The 20,051-nt window shown below is 37.7% G+C and overlaps 1 protein-coding gene across 1 annotated transcript; it reads left to right on the top strand.

The window, feature by feature from the left end:
• The first annotated feature begins 1,571 nt into the window (after positions 1-1,571).
• LOC136695011 (centriolin-like) lies at positions 1,572-18,392 on the top strand. Its single transcript, XM_066668825.1, has 23 exons — positions 1,572-1,703; positions 1,903-1,964; positions 3,116-3,401; positions 3,530-3,627; positions 3,834-3,993; positions 4,193-4,361; positions 5,307-5,458; positions 5,543-5,647; positions 7,137-7,325; positions 8,706-8,935; positions 9,799-10,060; positions 10,304-10,365; positions 10,447-10,510; positions 11,336-11,443; positions 12,751-12,882; positions 12,999-13,072; positions 13,202-13,286; positions 13,376-13,469; positions 13,665-13,729; positions 13,824-13,925; positions 16,296-16,403; positions 16,537-16,684; positions 18,259-18,392. The coding sequence occupies exons 1-23, from the start codon at positions 1,572-1,574 to the stop codon at positions 18,312-18,314; spliced, it is 2,943 nt and encodes a 980-aa protein (XP_066524922.1). The 3' UTR covers positions 18,315-18,392.
• The last annotated feature ends 1,659 nt before the right edge of the window (positions 18,393-20,051 follow it).

The raw sequence follows: 20,051 nt of genomic DNA on the forward strand, positions 1-20,051 counted from the left end.
TAATTTGGATCATTTGTATTGGTTCTATTCATCATGTAATGTTCACACAATGTGAAGGACATCTGTGTCCAAATGATTTAGTAAACTATAAATTGTCAAATATAGAGATACATTTGTAACTGGCCAGCAACGATGAGGCCTTGCACATGCTGAATTAACAAGCATGGGTTCGAGTGGTAAGGCCCTCAATATTTGGCTGCTGAGCAGTACCTGTGCTCTCTGAATTGATAGAGCACCTTTGAAATGAGTGAGAATGAACTTTGTAATCCAGCATAATCATCACTTATCGACTTCACTAATGTTTGCATGGATGTGGTATAGTGTCTTAATAGATGCAGTATAAACAATGTTTGGGTTAACGGGCGTACAGCCATGCATATTGTCCAGTAGGGGGTCTCTTATCTTTCTAAGGAAAAAGTAATGATTCTGTTTGCTTAAGGAATCAGTTGTTAGTTTGACTCATCTGGAGTGAGATTTACTTGCCATGACTCTGTAAAGATAAGCCTAGAACACATTAAAGGTTAACAAAGAAGAACAATCCAAGGTTGTCTGCCTAAGCTACTAAGATGGCTGAATGTGATCAAAAGACTAAAGGGTTATCCTTCATCTCATAAGAAACACTGTGTGAGAAGGTTTCCAAACACTTAAAAAAAAAAACAGGTTTTTAAGTGTATATCTTAAATGATAGAAACAACCACCATTTGGTGGTGTTTCTGGTTATGGATTTCTTTCAGCCTTTTAAAATCATATCTAGTGTATGTGAGCTGTAATGGAACTCCAGTCCAGTGTCCTGGTTCTGTGACTAAGAGTAAAACATCAAATTGTGACAAAGTCTTGACAGAGAAGTGTGCAACACTGCCCATTTCCAGTATCTGTGCTCTGAGCTCACAAGCTGAGTATTCATGGACGAGGAAGGCTGTGGTCTGTATATGACCATCTCCATGGAGACAGTACTGCCAAGACTGGAGCCAACAACAATGCTCATAGAGTAAAGAGGACGCAGGGATTTGAGCACTGAATGACCAAGCGGGCAGAAAGATAGCAACTGTAAACAGCAACCTGCAGCTCAGAATGTTTATTTTTCTTCTGATATATGTGGAATTGCTATTTCGAAGGAATACTCTTTCATGTTTCATTGTACAGCACTTTCTAGGTCTGGTATGAGCAAAAGACATTTCCATCTGGACTAATAGTTGTATTTTTCTAAGTAAATGGCCTGTGTATTTTGATTATTTTTTGTTTGATAATATATATTGCTCATCATTATCTAACGTGCCAATTATCAGGGTGAGCATTCACAATTGGGCACTTAACATTGGTTGAGAAAACATCAATCAAATAAGGTACTATTTGGGTAACACTGTGGAGTCTTGTATGCTGGGTGTGAGAACTCTTGAGGCAGTGTGAAATATTACAAGGCAGAGATGCACTGGAAAAACAAGCAACCAAGTTTCCACCTGCAATGACAATGGGCAGTTGCTTTTAAACATTCATCCAAACCTTCTACGAGTGTACTGTGCTTTCCCTTCATTCACATCAAGTGCAGAGGTGAGGGCAGAGTCTTTCCCCCAATGGCAAACAGGTATTACTGGGAATGGGACTGTGGCCTGAATCCTCACAGGCTCCGGGACTCTTTCAGGACTTTAAACCCTATCTCACTCTCTGAGTTGGACTTGTGGGAGAAGGCCCTCTTCGGATCTCGGGTATGTACTGAATACACCTACAGATCAAAATCTAGACAAAGTCTGGTTCATGAACTTCTAGTGTTATCCATACATGTCATTGAATTTACACTAATGAGTAGAGAAATATTTATTAGTTTTATTGAATTTTCTCTAAAATAGTTTTGCAGTTTTGTATTGCCTTTTGTGTCTCTAACTGAGCCCTGTTTTTTTTTATAAGTCTTCAGCATGGAGTTATATGGGTTTATCTGGATCAGGTCTTCGCTCTAAAATCAGCAACAGGTCAGCAATTCTATGCAGAAATCACTTTGATTAATTCCAACACATTTTCATGAGCTGCCAAGTACTGAGTACATACACTGACATGCCCAACGTCATGGGATAGCCGTTATGTAAATTGATTGTGAATTGATGTTACCTCAGGGCATGGTTTGGGACCACCCACACCTGTATAAGTTGTGAGGTGTTCTCCTGTAAGTGAGGTTGAACACTGGTTAGCATGTATGTGGTAAGGCAGAGTGAATTATTGGAGTTTGAACAAGGGATGATAGTGCATACCAAATGAGATTGGACATACCATTTCTGTAGTTTTGCAGGCATTTTACATTTCTTGATCCACATGTGAACCAGGAATAGGTCATAGAAGGCAATACCACTCACCCATGGTGAACAATGCAGTTGCAACTCAGGGTTTCTTAAAGATCAAGAACATTGGCAGCTGGTTAGAATTGTTGATGTGAAAACACAAGAAACTATGTCAGAAATTACATCCACATGCAATGCAGGAGGCCTCACACACATATCCTGCATTCTTTAGCTTCCAAGTGATATGGGAACAGAAACGTTCTAGAGTGCCTCTGTTAACACCATGACACAAGACACAGCACCTCCCCTGAGCTTGTGAGGTTGCTAACTGGACCCTTGATGACTGACAACATGTGACATGACCTGATTAATCTTAGTACTAATTGTTTCAGGCTGATGGTAGGTTTATGTGTGGCGCAGACCCCACGAAACCATGGACCCCTCAGGCACTCTGGTTGGTCTCTGCTCCCATATCACATTGAAGCTAAAAATGTGATATGCCTGTGGGATATGCTTTGGGATTTCCTGCATTGAATATGAATGTAATTTCTGCCAAAGTCACTTGTATGTTTGCAGGGACAGCTCTATCCAGATGTCAAGGCTTATGTTATAAAAACTAACAAATATGTACCTCACCATTGAAAATGTGAGTCTAGTGTATACAACTGGACATTAATATTGCCTGTTTACCCAGTTTGTGCCTTTATTCAACAAAAAATGTACCTGTAAAGTGTATGTCTATCACTTCTTCATACTATTTTACAGCTAATCAACAGCCTGATTAGGAACATATCTTTAAGAGAGTTATCAAATAGCTTTCTGTGTTATTTTCTTTCTGTGTGTATTAGCTCTGCTCACCGTCAGTGTGGGGTGAAAGAGAGTGAATCAAATGGACTGAAAAGATGGCAGGTTGCCTCTCCTGTAGCCCCTGAAGGTACTCCTCTCTCTGTCTCCTCTTCTGGAGCTGAGCTGAACACTGCTTTGGAGGAGAGCAGCATGAGGAGGACAGAGCTGATCAAGAAACTGTGGGAAACTCATAAGCATTTGGACACTCAGACTGACCTCCTGAAAGCTAAAGAAACTGAGCTACAGCATAGTCAAAGCACCATTCAGCTGTTGGAATGCAAGCAAAAGGTCTGGAGTGAGGAGGTTGACTTTTACAAATATATTTGTTGTGTGTTATGTGTGGAGAACACAGGGAAAACATTTTTGAATTAAAATCCTCAGTCACTTCTGTCTCTACATTGGCTTTTATGTTGCAGCAGCTGACAAAGGCACTGAGTGTTGCTGAGGAGGAGAAGAATGCAGCTGAACTGAGCCGCTTTGAGGAGAGCCGTCACCGAGCAGAACTGCAGGAAAAGTAAACAACCAGGCTTATTTGCAAATTAAAATTTTTTCAAACATTAAAAATGAATTAAATCCTGGAGCACCCACATATGCAGCACCACTAACGTAACATTTGAAATGTTATAGTGAAATAGTGAAAATGGTCATTTTTACACGCAGTTCAGAAGCAAAAGTTTGATTTGCTTGTGTGTGTGTGTGTGTGTGTGTGTATGGATAAAGGGTGGTAAAGTTGGAACTGGACTTGTTGAAGGCGAAATCTAACCTTGGGAAGCGGAACAATGAAGAAAACTCAATTTCTAACATAAACCCACAGCTGAACAGGGCCGTGCCTGTACCTAAAGATGACTACCTCAGAGAGATGACATCTACTCCAACATTTGTATGATGGCCTTTACATTAATTACTTAAGAAAAATTCAGTGTCAAAACAATTATAAAATGTTACCAAACCCAGCCATGGTCAGCCTCACTGACAAACATTAGAGATGATACATTCAAAAGGACAATTTTCATATATACAAATGTATTGGTACTAATGGTAATTCATGTATATAAGAGTACAGATATATATAACACAAGGTGTTAACTGCTGCTGGAGTCAGTGCTTCAAGAGCCACCACACACAGATTTATCCAGGACACGGGCCACAACTGTCGCATTCCTTATGTCAAGCCACTCATGACCCAGACACAACGCCTGAAGCAACTTACCTGGGCCAAGGAGAAAAAGACTAGACTGTTGCTCAGTGGTCAGAAGTCAATTTTGCATTTTATTTGGAAATCAAGGTCCCAGAGGAAGAGTGGAGAAGCACACAATCCAGTCTGCTTGAGTCTAGTGTGACGTTTCCACAATCAGTGATGGTTTGGGGAGCCATGTCATCTGCTGATGTTGGTCTTATATCAAGTCCAAAGTCAGTGCAGATTTCTACAATTAAATATTAGAACACTTCATGCTTCCCTCTGCTGACAAGCTTTATGGAGATGTGAATTTTAATTTCCAGCAGGACTCGGCACCTGTCCACACTGCCAAAAGTACCAATACCTGGTTTAATAACCACAGTCTCACAGCTTGATTGGCCAGCAAACTCGCCCGCCCTAAATCTCACAGAGAATCTATGGAGTATTTGACAAGAGGTAGATGACAGACACCAGACCCAATAATACAGACGAGGTGAAGGCCACTATCAAAGCAACCTGGGCTTCCATAACACCTCAGCAGTGCCACAGGCTGATAGCCTCCATGCCACACCACACTGATTCAGTAATTCATGCAAAAGGAGCCCCAGCCAAGTATTGAGTGCATATACTGTACATACTTTTCAGTAGGCCAACATTTCTGTATTTAAAAAAATCATGTTTTAAATTGGTCTTATAAATTATTCTGAGAAAATGACTTTTGGGCTTTCATTGGCTGTAAGCCATAATCATCAACATTAAAAAAAGTAAACGCTTGACATAGATTTCTCTGTACTTAATCTTTTTGAACTGAATTACTGAAATAAATTAACTTTTTGATGATATTCTAATTTACTGAGATGCACCTGTATTTCCATATGGCTCACAAATTGACTTGGTGATGTCCTCTAAAGAGGTCAGTGACCTAATGAGAAATAAAATGTTTTTCTGCATATGGTTAATAGTGTATTGACATTAAATGAAATGTATTCATAATAGTGTAAACATGCTGTCTGTAGTGAAAAATGTGAATGCTGTGTTTCAGGGTCAGCATAAAGCCCTAAATCAAGTTGAAGAAATGAAGCAGAAGCTGAGCACATCACTGCAGACCCATTGTAAGCTGACGGCTCAGCTCAGTGAAAGCTGCAGTCGCCTGGGACAGCTGGAACTGGTGAGAAACTTATATAATATTTCTGTATATGTTGTTTTAATATTTCACATGCTGTCTCTTCTTTGCTCCAACACTCTTTCCTAGGAAAAAGGGCTGCTCTCCTCCAAATCACTGCAACTGGAAGACAGTCTGAAGGAAATGAAAACAAAATTATCTGCAGCTTTATCTGAAGTAGATCGACTGGTGCAGGTGCACACACTATTTTCAGTAAATGTAGTAGCTTTAAGTCTATAAAAATATAATTACAAAATTATACCAAATAATTATTAGGAAACTAATAATTGGAAGAATGATAAAAGAAAACCCATTTTAGAGGTGTCCAAATTGAGAAATTTTAGATGGTGCTATGTATTAATATGACTGTACAAAATAAAGAAATTAATACATTTATGTCCAAAATGCGCAATGTGTCAAATGTGGTGATCAAACCCCATGAATCTGGCTAATAACCTGACAGAATTCAACCCCAATACCAATAAAGTTGGGACGTTGTGTAAAACATAAATAAAAACAGAATACAATGATTTGCAAATCCTTTTCAAACTATATTCATTTGAACACACTACAAAGACTAGATATTTAATGTTCAAACGGATCAACTTTATTGTTCCTTTTTGCAAATATTCACTCATTTTGAATTTGAATCCTGCAACACGTTCCAAAAGAGATGGAGGCATGTTTACCACTGTGTTACATCACCTTTCCTTTTAACAACACTCAATAAGTGTTTGGGAACTGAGGACACTAATTGTTGAAGCTTTGTAGGTGGAATTTTTTCCCCTATGCAGGGGTTCACTGACAATGGTTTTCTGAAGTGTTCCTGAGCCAGTGTGATAATATCCGTTACAGAATGATGTTGGTTTTTAACGCAGTGCTGTCTTGAGGGATCGAAGGTCATGGGCATTCAATGTTATTTTTCGGCCTTGCTGCTTACTTGCAGAGATTTCTCCAGATTCTCTGAATCTTTTGATGATATTATGGATGGTAGATGACAGAATCCCAGAATTCCTTGCAATTGTATGTTGAGAAACATTATTCTTAAACTGTTGGACGATTTCCTCACGCAGTTGTTCACAAAGTGGTGAACCTCGTCCCATCCTTCCTTGTGAACGACTGAGCCCTTTGGGGATGCTCCCTTTATACCCAATCATGACACTCACCTGTTTCCAATAACCTGTTCACCTGTGGAATGTTCCAAACAGGTGTTTTTTGAGCATTCCTCAACTTTCCCAGTCTTTTGATGCCTTTTGTCTCAACTCTTTTGGAATGTGTTGCAGGCCTCAAATTCAAAATCTGTGAATATTTGCAAAATACTACTACTAATAATAATAATTTAAAAAAAGGTTTATCCGTTTAAACATTAAATATCTTGTCTTTTTAGTGTATTCAATTGAATATAGGTTGAAAAGGATATGCAAATCATCATATTCTGTTTTTATTTATGTTTTACACAATGTCCCAACTTCATTGGAATTGGGGTTGTAGATAATTTTGCATATATAATTATTTTTCTCAAAATGCTGGAAATATTAGCTAAAATATCTAAAATATTGTTTTTATATTTGAAATAGTTACAGTTATGTTTTATATTATTTAGTTATTATTAAATATAAAAATCTTTGAATATGATGAATAATTCTGATTGTGTAGTTTAGAACAGTTGTTGTTGTCTCTGTAGGAGAAAGCTGACCTGCATCAGAAAATGGAAAGTTTAAAGTTGCAGCTGCAGAGAGCTCAGCTAGGCCAAGAGGGCTTCACCAAGCAGGCATGTGAACTCCACTCAGAGCTCACTCAGGCAAAGGGCCAGGTCAGCAGGCAACAACACAACACTGTACTAATGAAAGAAGAACTGAGCTCAGCCAAAGAAGTCAGTCTTCCTTCGCAAAACACATCCTCTACCAATAACACATTTCTGCACATTTTAATGCACAGTTGCTGTTTATTAACTGAATTTAAAACATTGGGCCACAGTAAAAATGGCCAGTGCAGAGTTTATGGTACATTTAAATTTGTATCGCTTAATTTTTCTTTATCTCAAATGTTAAAAGCAGGAAACTGATATTGTGCGCTAACATTTGCATATACATTGACATTTAATTATTTATATAAATAGAAACTGTTATATTATATTAAATGTTATTTAAGTGAAGAGACTTCTGTAAGCCAAATTAACATGGCCTAATAGTGAATTGAGAGAGAGGGAAGACACACCTCATCCTCTAGGTTGAACGATATGTTAGAAATATAGAGGGAATTACATAAATAAAAATATAAAAGTGGTTAATGAAACATTACAGGTCATATTGTTATTTATTGTGATCAACAATTATATCGTATCCTCTGCTGAGGACCATTTGGAAGGTTTTGTTATCACGTCAGACTGTACATCACCAGCGTCAGGTTTTATGATGGTGGTGACAAAAAATTACTCTTTCACATGTTATGCATGAGTTGTTCACATTAGCCATCTTGTTTCCCCTCTGTTGCGAGATACTTCAGATGTCTTCTTAAAAAGTATACGTTTATGTCATAATCTAATGTAATATTTTTTATACAAAAGAGACAGTGTTGACATGTTATAATTTTGACAATAGCAGTGTCCAAAAAAAATGAACAATTTTAAGAGAAAATAGCACACTTACGGGAGCTTGAGTGATCTTGAAACATGCTGTAGAACTGATGGTTTGAAAATGGGGTGCTCAGTGATGTAGTTGACCTTGTAGTTGCCAGATTTTACGGTAGTGATGAATATTCATTCATTCATTCATTCATTCATTATCTGTAACCGCTTATCCAATTCAGGGTCGCGGTAGTGATGAATATGTGGGACACATTTAGAGCGACCACATAATAATAGTAAATATTGTTCAAAACTTACTGTTTGTAGTTTTTAATACATATTACAGTGTACTTTTTCATGTGGTAAAGATATTATTCAATTCAGTTATTACTTTTTGTTTTTTAATAAAGTTGGAAAGATTATCTCCTATCTGAGGACAACTGATTTTGTAGGCATTACGCCAGCATATAATTCTTAAATTAATGAAAATTCTAAATAAACCTATAAAAGAACCTTAAATATTTGCAAAGAACCCCCTGATTATAACCTTTATTCTTTTTATTGATGAAAATGTTATTAAATTCCAACAGAATTAGTACTGTTCTTAGTGGGACATGTTTTTGCCAAAGTTTCAAGAATCACTGATATAATAATGTATATATTTGATATACATATGTGTGCAAAAAGGTGAATGAGAAGTTGTCCGCTGACATGGCTGCAGCCACAGAGAGATTCCAGGAGACCCTGAAAAAGCTGCATGAACTGGAGGCAGAGAGACTGATCCACACCAGTCATATCTCAGCTCTAGAGTCTGAACGCCTGCAACTGATTCAAGAGAAGGAGGAGCTGATGGACGTGTTTGATCAGGGAAATCAAGATGAGCTCAGAGACCTGAGGCAGAAATGCTATCAATTAAGGTGAGCTTCAGCCAGACACCAGCCACTGCAAACAAACTGAGTAGGTACAAGATAAAATATTTACATAAAGATTAGGAAAGTGGAATCCTTCTCCTAAGCTTTATTTCCCCTGCTATTTGTCTGTATTTATTTGTCATATTTTCTACTTACTGGCTTTAACATACTGGGGAAAAAATTAAATTTAAATTTGTGAAAAAAATGAAATCAAGAAAATGAAGTCAATAAAATTAAATCAATAAAATATAAGGTACGAGATCAATCTGTCTTGCTTAACTGTGCAATCTAGCGAATCAAAATGACTGGATCGGGGTCCCACTGTCAGATGATAAATGATGTGGACAGATTGAATTATTTGCATGAAATAAATATATAAATAGTTAAATAATTAATTTTAAAATATTTAAAAAGCACATTTAAATCACATAAAATTATTTAAGCTTTTATTTCAAATTTTAAAAATTTAATGAAATTTTCATTAATTGATATTTTTAATTTATTACTTCATTTAATTATATAATATTGTCACAAAAGTAATTGTAATTATAAATGTAAATGTAATTATAAGATAAATATGCAGAAATATATGTAAATTCTATATATGTGCTTTGTATAAAATCTGAATTATTTTCACACAGATTCAGGGTCCTGGAGTTGTGGGTGTGATTCTTACTCTGAATGATACTCTGTGCCTCTGGGGGCTCCTGTTTCCTCCCTCAGTCCAAAAAAAAACACATATTGATAGACTGTTGCCCCTCCAGGGTGTGTTTCCGCCTTGCACCCAGTGATTCTGATGACCCTGAACTGAAGAAGAGTTTACAGACAGTGAATGAATAAGTATTTTTTTTTCTATTTCATACATATAGAAAATTACAGGAAGCTCTAGAGTGTGAGAAACAGGACCTACAGTCACACTGCCAAGGCCTGGAAAAGAAAGTTCGGAACATGGAGGTAGAGATTGTGTGTAAGGAGGAGAAGCTAAAGCACCTGGGACTGGAGCTGGAACAACAGATGGAGGAGCTGAAGAAAGTGGCAGCTCACTGGAATGAACGATGGCTGGATGTATCAATGACACTACAATCGACTCAGACTGAACTAGAAGAGACCAAGAAACAACAGCAGGAAACAGTAAGTATTGCTCTACTTATATGGACCAGTTTTAAAAGATAGAGTTCAGTGTCAGGCTCGCTCTACAATTTAAGGCTCATCTATGTGCAAGAAAGCAGTTGGGGGTTTGGGGGGGTGTTACTCAGGGTGGCAGGAAAGGGCTGTCAAAAAGAAACAAAAAGCTGTTTTCCAACACAGATACTGAAATTACAATTTATGTAATTTATGTATGTTTATCTAATTTATGTATGTTCTTGGGTAAAGAAAGAAGCAGCAGGAATGGTCAGCATGATGAAGACCCTTGAAGCAAAGCTGAAGGATAGCCAGTAAGTGTGTGAATAAAGGATGCTCTAGTTATGTATATAAGTGCTGGGGCTTATTCTGATAATGAGTATGTATCTCATAAGGGATCAGATCCAGAGCTTGATTCAACAAAAAACTGACCTAGAGAAAGAGCTGTGCAAAGTTAAGGTAAGTAATCCGAACATTTCTATATCTCTACATTATTATTCTATTCATATTGAAAGATTTTTTTTTCTGTTCACGTGATCTGAATTAAGGAGGTACTCTTTCTCATTATATTTGATAATAATTTTATAATCATTAAATAAAATATTTTGACTGTTTTTTTTTACATTTGAAATATTATTTTTTCCACACAAAACACTGTTTGATTTTATGTAGATTAATCGTCCCTTAAGACTGATATATTTTCATCAACATTCCACAATGCAACATTATATTTATATTATAGTGTATGTCTATGGTTGTGTGGAAATCTCTCTGGTTTGTTTACATTCAGAATCCCAGTGTCTTTTAAGGTACAATAGTATTTCTGAGGAAAGAAATGAAATGGTTGAAGTTGAACTTGTCTCCAAGTTCAAATTCACTGTTTGGCTAATTTTATGCAGTTAGTGTTCTCCTGAATTTGGAGATATTTCCCACCTAAGCAATCAGAAACAGCAAAAATAAGCAGAACTTACACACATATGGAGCAGGAATATGGGTTTATACTTTACAGTGTTCTCTCAAAGAGTTCTCTCCATTGTCTAAAACCCCCAGCCCCAGTGACAGTAAATGGCTAAAAAACAGTGTCAGTATGCTAGGCTTTCTTTCTCTCTGCTAAACACTTTAGATTTGTTTTGAGCAGAAACAGAGTGGAGAGCTAGTAAATGATGAGGAAGCTTCCTCAGAATTTTATGCAAAAGGTTTTGTGATTAAAATGATATGTTGTCTTTAATGGTGTTTCTCAGTTGCCTTCTTCTGAGAAATCTATTTATTTACTTATTTTTACAGAAGGAAGCTGGTGCATTGGAGCGAGTGGAACTGGATGCCTGCAAACAGCAGTTAGATCTAGAGCGAAGCAGAAGCCAGAGTCTACAGCAGAGGCTAATGAGAAGCCCAGTATGTTCTATGATTCTCTGAGTAATTCGTTATCGTTCGTTCTATATTTAATAAAAACACACTTTGCTTTTGATAAGTGATTCAACAGTCTTTTAAAAAACAAAACAGAGAAAATTGACTGTGAAACGAATGCAGGGACAATTTTTCTGAGCAATCACTTGTGAAAACAAGTTATTTCAGTAGCTTTCAGAGAGACGTCTGCATCTGTTCACACATAGTTTGACCCAGTTTTCCTGAGCAAATTACTCCAGCTGTCTCAGTTTTTCTGCAAACTGTAAATTTAAGCCTTTTTCATAGGCCACTTCATAATATTTTTTAATCCATTTTGGGAATTTTTCTCTGGGCTCCTTTTCTATTATTTACACTTTCCTTCTAGCCCTGAATATTCGTGAACCATTACTAAAGAAAAGTTTGCTAGTACGGACCACGCCCGTAGAGGCTGAAACCGGGAGGTGAAGTCAGAAGTCTTTGGTGAGGAGTTCATGGCTTATGAATGGAGCGAGCTGACGTAGTGAAGCAGTCGAGTCGAGATGCGTCTCCTGATCTAAGTGAAGCGAGTTTGTCTGACGCGGAAATGACGTGAATTTGCGGGGTATATATAGGGCTGAGAGAAGGAGTTCGGGCGTGGTCCTGCTCCCAAAATGATGTTATTACATGACTTCAATTTGTGTGAAAATATCACTATAATCCAACAAATCTGTGCCGATTAGATCTTTGTAGAATAAGTAATAATTGATAACTTTTCAAAATACTGCTTTAAAACCAGCATGGAAAAACACTTGAGCCAACCGTTTTTAAATTAACCTCTTTTCATGTGAAAATAAGGCATTGTTCTGGTATGAGCTGTAAAGATACCAATAAATTGGTTCATGCTGACACATTCATATTTTTCCTATATTTTGACAAAGTTTCACAACCCATAACCTACCCATCACATCTCCTGCTTGTTTCCTACTCTCAGTCCTACCGCTGTATATCAAAGGTGTTCAGTCTTTCTAATTAAAGCTTTCAGCCTATGGATACTATGTGATAGCCTGTTGGTGGGAACTGGAAATTACTAAACTGTGGGGAGGAACTGAGCAAAAATCGAACAATTGAAAAGTTTAATTTCAGCCAGTTGAGAGGATTGAACATATACTGTGCAGCTTAGATGCTGAAATAAACTTTAGGTCTGGACAAATGATAAACTAAAATGAATAAAAATGTACAGTGCTATGCAGAACCTACAGTTTGACCTGACAGTTTTACAGTGTAGAGTGCAGGGTCCATTTCAGGAGTAGTTTGTGATACTCTGCTTCTGACTGTAGGTGTCTCTGGAGGACACAGATGGGGAGCTGGTGCAGGTGAAGACTGAGCTGCAGAATGTGTGGGACATGCTGAAGAGTCGGGACACTGAGCTGGAGGGCCGGCAGCAGGAACTGCATTCAGCACAAAGTCAGGTGAAAGTTAGCTACTCAGCACTGTAGGGCTGTGAAAGTGAATATAAGGAAAGTGAAGATAAGGAAACAGCAGAGTGTGAAAGTTGTATATTGATTCATCCTTTGTATTATAATAGGTGGCCCAGAAGAACAGTGAGGTGGAGAGGCTACAGCAGCGATTGGCTGAGAGAGAGCAGGAACTGAAAGATATGTGTGTATGCCAGTGTGTGCAAATCAGAAATATTTCCTCTGAAGGGGTCTATGATAATTCATGTGGTGTTTTTTTTCCTTCCCTGATATTGTGCTATTTAATGCCATAATGAATGCTTTTTGTGGTCAGGGATTTTACTCTGAAGAATCTGATGAGTCAGAGACAGGGAGAGAAAACCGAGGCCCAAAACAGGATAACTGCTCTGGAGAAGGAGGTACAGGTTAATAAAGAACTGGTCTGTCTAATAGTAGAAAACAATAAGATTTAACTCATATGTATCTCTTCATTTCCATCCTCATGTAGCTTAATGGACTTAAAGAGCTGAAGTCAGACCAAGAGCTGTGCACTCACCTACCAAAAATTCAGGCTGTCAACTTCCCGAAAGCCCAGCTAGAGGGTAAATGCTCATTGTAAATGACTCCATTCTTGTCAAATGCTTTCATACAGTATATATTCATACTATAGTTACAGTGTATATATAGTGCTGTATAGTTATAAAATCTTGTAAATATATTTTGTAACATAAATAGTGTAGGGAAGGACCACACTATACACACACAGTGAGCGTGATGGTTTTGTTTTGTGCTAACAGAGAGCAGGACAACTGATCAGATGAAGCAGGAGAGAGATCATGCTCTACTAAATCCACATCAAATGGTACTGAAACCTCTCTATGTACAGTACACGTGCAGGTCGTCCACATATGCTGTTCCTCTAAGGTACAACTTACATTTATTTTTTGTTTGTCCAGGGGAAGAAACAGAAAATGTTGCCATTAGTAACCAAAAAGCAGAATTCAACTGGCCCTGACCTCGTAGATCCTGACCACCAGAGGAGGCTAATCACAGAGCAGGTAAATAATGCACACTGCAGGCCATAAGGAACTGCACAGTGCTAATTTATTAATGTTTTGCCTCTGTACTGCAAAAAAATGACCCTACTACTTTATCTAAGGGTTATTCAAGCATTTTATATATTAAGCAAACAGCAACACTATGTGAGGGTGGCAAGATGGGACTCAATTTTGTTTCACTGCCACACAACTCCAGGGTGCTGGGTTCAGTTTTCACCTCAGGTCACTGTCTGTGAACTGTGTGGTGTGTTCTCCCTGTGTCTGTGTGGGTTTCGAAGTGGTAAAAAAATTTGTTTAAATACTTTTATTTTCCTGAATTTAACCAGGCAATGAATACACTATAATATAATGAATATAATAAATACACTATATGTCAAAAACCTGTAAACACCCCTTCTTATACTTAATGAATTCAGTTAGTTTAAGGTGCATCTACTGTGGACACAAATGTTCCATTGTATTGTAAACACACAGCTTGTATTATCTCTTTTGAAAACCTTAAAATGGGATGCTCTGGAGTGGCTGCGCATGGACCTTTATTCACGATGCTTAATATCAAACATAGGCTGGAGGGATATAAAACTAGGGTACATGTCCTCTTTTTTAGACTTAAATGTTTTTTTCACAATTTCACAAATTTCACAATTTCACGGAATTTCACAAACGTCCGGGATTTTGTTTTTCTAGAGCTTACATAGAACTAGGAGAAGCGCTTCGTTCACAAACTAGTCCCGCCCTCCCCTACTCCGATTGGTTCGCTTGAGTGAGAAGGGGGCGTGGTGATGTAGCCTAAAATCTTCGGATTGGACGGTCTGACTGTAGAGCTACCGTTATTGGTCGATGACCTTCTCTGTAAAGATTTAATTGGTCAGTCTGCACGTCAGTAGTCCTTGTTTACGTCAGGCAAAACTCATGTACACACCCTCATCTCGAGCATCTATGCCGAAACGTAAATGTAAGTTCTCGGATGAATTAAAAAAAATACCCATGTTTTCCCATGTGTAGAAAATAAAGGTGTAAAGGACCTAAAAGCACATATAGGTTCAGCTAAGCATACCACGGCAGCGAAATGTGTCCTCTTTTTCACCATCTCAGATCTGGTCACCCTAATAAAACTTAAAGGCATTGGGTTCTGGACGACTGAAAATTCATTATGTGGAATAATGCACCTTTAGAGCTGGAGTGTTTGTAATTCAGAAAGGACCATCCACCATCAGTACCTGACCTCACCAATGATTTAATGGCTAAATGCCCACACTTCCTCACAAAAATGTTCCACCATCTAGTGTGAAAATCTTTCCCAGAGGAGCAGAGGCTGTTACTGCAGCAAAGGTGACAAACTCCCTATTAACACAATTGAGTTCAGAAGAAATGTTGGATGAAATGATGTCCACAAACTTTTGTACGACGGAGTTTTAGGGCCACAGCGATAAAAAAAAAAAATTCCGACATTAAAGTCAGAATTCTGAGAAAAAAAAATCAGAATAATTCTGAGAAAAAAAGTCGGAATTATTCGCTGCGTGTAATGGAGCAGACACAGTGTAACTGTGGAACGCAATGTGTTGCTTAAGTCGTGCTATGGTATAGATTTCAGGAATAAACACTCTTCTCTTCCACATCAGGGCCACAGTGTGATTAGTGTTTAAACCCTGAATCAGTGCACGGACCCAGGGCATGTAGTTTCACGATACAATTAATGATCACGAAAATGATGGATACAGAACGAGTAGAACTCCGGCGCCCACGAGGCTCCATCGCGTTACGGCTCGGACTCGTACAAAAAACTAAAGCCTTATGCATGAATTATTTATTAAACGCATTCACAGACATGACGCAGCCCCTGACTGAGATGCAGAAAGGCTTTAGTTTTTTTGTACGAGTCCGAGCCGTAACACGATGAAGCCACGTGGGCGCCGGAGTTCTACTCTGTTACACTGTGTCTGCTCCATTACACGCAGCGAATTATTCTGAGATTTTTTCTCAGAATTCTGACTTTAATCTCGGAATCTTGTTTTTTTTTTTTTTTTTTTTTACCGCTGTGACCCTAAAACTCCGTCGTACTTTTGATTATACAGTGTACGTAAAAAAAAGGTTCTGAAGAATCAAGGCCTGTTTAACAGGAAAAATCAAATTCTGACTTCAGATTTGTAGGTTTGAACTTGTTAACTGTGTTCGCGCTTTCTTAGTGAATTCCATATTTATATCAGCCTCCAAAACTTTATTCAGTGATGCAACTAAGCACAACTGGGTGGAAACCAACCAAGAAATCAGTCATTTGAGAGACACCAGAGACAGTCAGAACAGGCCATTTTTATATATGACAGATGTGTGTCCCTCATAACACTCTACATGTGCTCATGTCTTGTTTAGCTTAAGAGCCTGTTTAAGGAACGAGAGCTGGGGAATAGTGTGTCTCCTGCCCTTTCAAGGAAAGCTGCCTCAGTGCTGGACCAGGGCCCAAAATCTCAAGCTTTCAAGGTAGACATATCTGATTAATGCACCTTTGTTGCACTGTTTAGATGTTTAGTTCCAGTCAAAGCACAGATTTGTGTGAGCAAAATAATTATTATATTGTATTAATAAGAAGAATGCAAAACTCTTCCCAAATAAGAATCAACTGGAGCTCAGGCAGGATCTCGATGCCCAGCAGGGGTCAGGAGAGAGCACTGCAGACGGTCCAGAGGAAGCTCAGTCAGAGCCACTGGCCCCTGAGAAAGGACCCCAAGGTCAGACTAAAGGTCAAAAGCTGCACTACCCAAGTGAGTGATAATGATATGAGGATCATTAAGATGATGATGATGACAGTAGTGATCTTATTTTCCTATTCTAAAGGAAATTACATTTGGATTTTTGTTTAAAAAAAAAACTAGTAAAATAAGTAAGTCAAATGAGATGTACATTCTCAGAAAAAAAAGTACTTCACAGGTATATTATGTTTCATTAAAAGGTACACACAGTGTAAATGTACCTTTAAAAGTACAACAGTGGTTGTAAAGTCCAGTCATGTTCCATAAAAGAATACTACTTTCTATTTTTGAATATTTGTATGTAACTGGGTGGAAAAAATAGACAGAGATGAAACGGGACAAATGAAATCAACGCAAATAAAAAAATCTACAGTTAATATAGGATATAAAACAGTTACTGTCCCTATCTGAAAGCTCAAGGTACCACCACAGTGAGTTTTTGAGTGAACAATGTAAACATAATAATAATAATCCCATAATAATTCATATTGAAACTAAGCTGCTGTGATGTCATCAATGCAGTTTCACATAAACACACTTGTTCAGACAGTTTTAGCATCAATCATTTGCATAGGAGTTAAAATGTTTTATTTTTTTTAAAGAATCACAAAACACCATTAATTTGGAGTGGGATCATTTTTTTTTTGTTTGTTTGTTTGTTTTTACATAATCTTATATTGCCAGCAGTCAAAATTTGGCAAACCTGGGCAGGATCAAGTTAGATCTAACAAAGCATCGCTGTGCTCTTTTAGCCTGTCCAGTAATCCATCAGACCCACATTTTTTGGAGTTCTTGTAATACTGTATTATATCTTTATCAAAGAGCATGCTGCTGTGGCATGGGTGGAACCCGGGTGGATAATGCTGTGTGATGATAAACATACACTCACATAAGCGGCTTTAGTGTGTGTGTGTGTGGGAGAGCAGGGCTTCTGGATAAAACATAGCTGATATCCTCCCCCATTACCAGAGGAACATCTGGAGCATCTAATACTAAAGGGTCATTTCATCACTTCAGCAGTTAGATTGCTGGATATGAGTTGTTTATTTAGCACCTGTCCTTTATTATTGGTGTCAGTTTAAGGACAATAAAAGCAACATCTCTGATCTGTACCTCCACAGCAGATGTCAGCACTGAGTGTGTGAAATGGAAGTGATGTGACATGTTGAGTTCAGTCAGAATGAGAATCTCAATTTCATGTGGTTGGTCATAATCAGGAATCATTCAGATCATTCTGAAATTGTGTGTACACATCTGTTTTATGTGTCTTTCTATATCAATGAATTAATGTTTATACCTGCATTTAGTTGGTATTTCGCACAAAACAACGCCTCCCACTGGGTATGTTTTTAGGAGAAGGAAAATTTATAATGGAAATTAAATGTACAAATATTTTATTAAAACCAAATTTGGATCATTACTCTTTGCACATTCATCATGCAATTGTGGCACAATGTGAAGGGCAGCAGATATTTTCAATTAATGTAAAAATAAAACCATAACGAAAACATAAGTAGATATACAAGGCTTATTTGACAGTTTAATAAGATCAGATGTTTGCCAACATTATATTCGCCACTTTACAGCCAAGCTAAAATATCAGCAGCAGTTCCAGGATTTGGAGACTAAAGAAAAGTCTTGAGGAGATACCAAGTTTGTACCCTGTTTGCAAGGCTTCATAAATGATTAAGAGGCGACATCACACACAAGGCTATCTCCCAATATGTGCTGAAGGAACTACACCGGCTGAGATGTGAGACTCCAAGATGAAGGACCAGGAAGAACATTTTGATAAAATAAATGCATTATCTGAGTTTGTAAAGTTTATAATAGGATCGCTGTATGCTGTGTATTATTAACAAAATAAATGCACTTTAAATGAAAGGCCTTATGTTTCAAACCTTAAGTTTGGTAACCTTAACCTTAAGTCTCTGTACCTCACGACGGTACCTTTTTGAACGGTAAGACGTAAGAAGTTTGTTTACTATCTCATAATATTACAACAAAAAAAGTTGTAATTTGTCCGATGTAATTGACATGACATCTTCCAAAAAAAAAAAAGTAACTGATGCAGTAATCTCACATCTCATTCACTTCTACTATTGTAATTTTAAAATCATCTTATAGGTAGGTGCTGAAGCCTAAAATCAGTCGTTTCAAGTAAAGATATTTTACATGGTATCTAATATACTTGCCAAAATATATAATTTTTGACAGGGAGAGAAAAACAAGAGCAAAGAGAAACCAGACAAGGCTAGTTTATCCGGACCACCATTATCCATACAGCCATTGTCACAGAGGTATTTCTGGTATTTCAAAAACAGGAAAACCCAAAATATACCCTTATCATTGGAAGGTCTGGGGGAACTTGGTGCTTCATATTGATGTCTTTGTTTACAACAATAACAAATAATAAGAATCTATAAAAACAGTTTCACTTGTCAGTTGCTGACAGTGTGTGTATGATCATGGAAAGCCTGTTATTTTCTGTTTGTACAAAGCTACAAAACTGAAGAACCATGTTGAGATGACACTAAAGTAACTCGTTACCAGAAAACAACAAGATAACCTTTTAACATTTAAGTTTTTGAACATTTCTAAAACCAAGCACTTTAACATTTTATCAACCAAGTAATCTACACTCAATAAAGGAACAGGGCATCGCTGGAACTAGATATTTATTACTGACTTACATTTCTGTAAGGGTCCGACTGATAAAACAGTGCTGTAACTAATTCACAGCCTCGTTTATTTTGAGTAACACCTCGCTCTGGTGTTCTCTGGCTTTAATTATCCAGAGATTTTGCCCGTTTTTGTGTAAAGTTAAACAAAAAGCTGTACAGATGTAATTTACTCATCAGAAAGTCAGTAACAGTGAGATATGTCCGTGTATTCGTGTCGTTCTATTTGTTAAATATATAGTAGAAATCAAAAGGCTGGGTCACAGAAACATTCGCCAAACATAAAGAAGAGTCTATGATAAATATTACACCAACAACGTCCAACACATTTCTGTTCGAGACTCCAGTAAAACACTGAGCTGCACCGCGGTGGATGGAGGAGCTACAGCGCTGAAGCAGCGCGAGTGTGTCCCAATTCAGCTCTGAACTCTCTGACCCCTTGAACATTAGAACACGCAAAAAAAAGGTCCCAAAAAAGTACTAGTCCAGGGAAAAGATGCCCTCTGGTCACCGCCGAATGGTTCCAAATTTAGTTCAGGAACTGAAATGTGAAATAAGGCTGAACTAACAACAGACGGTTTAGTGGCGTCACCTTAAGTTCTCTCTTGTAATACGGTTAAATTGCGCATGCACATTTCAACATTAGATGCGTAAATGCCTCTTCCGGTTGAAAAACAATGTTATGTAACTATAATATA

This window comes from Hoplias malabaricus, chromosome 4 (assembly GCF_029633855.1).
Source record: "Hoplias malabaricus isolate fHopMal1 chromosome 4, fHopMal1.hap1, whole genome shotgun sequence".
NCBI lineage: Eukaryota > Metazoa > Chordata > Actinopteri > Characiformes > Erythrinidae > Hoplias > Hoplias malabaricus.

Coding starts and splice junctions, on each gene's coding strand:
- LOC136695011 (XM_066668825.1), top strand. CDS start 1,572: ATGGCAAACAGGTATTACTGGGAATGGGACTGTGGCCTGAATCCTCAC. Junction 1,965..3,115: donor CGCTCTAAAATCAGCAACAG/GTCAGCAATTCT, acceptor TGTGTGTATTAG/CTCTGCTCACCGTCAGTGTG. Junction 10,366..10,446: donor GCAAAGCTGAAGGATAGCCA/GTAAGTGTGTGA, acceptor GTATCTCATAAG/GGATCAGATCCAGAGCTTGA.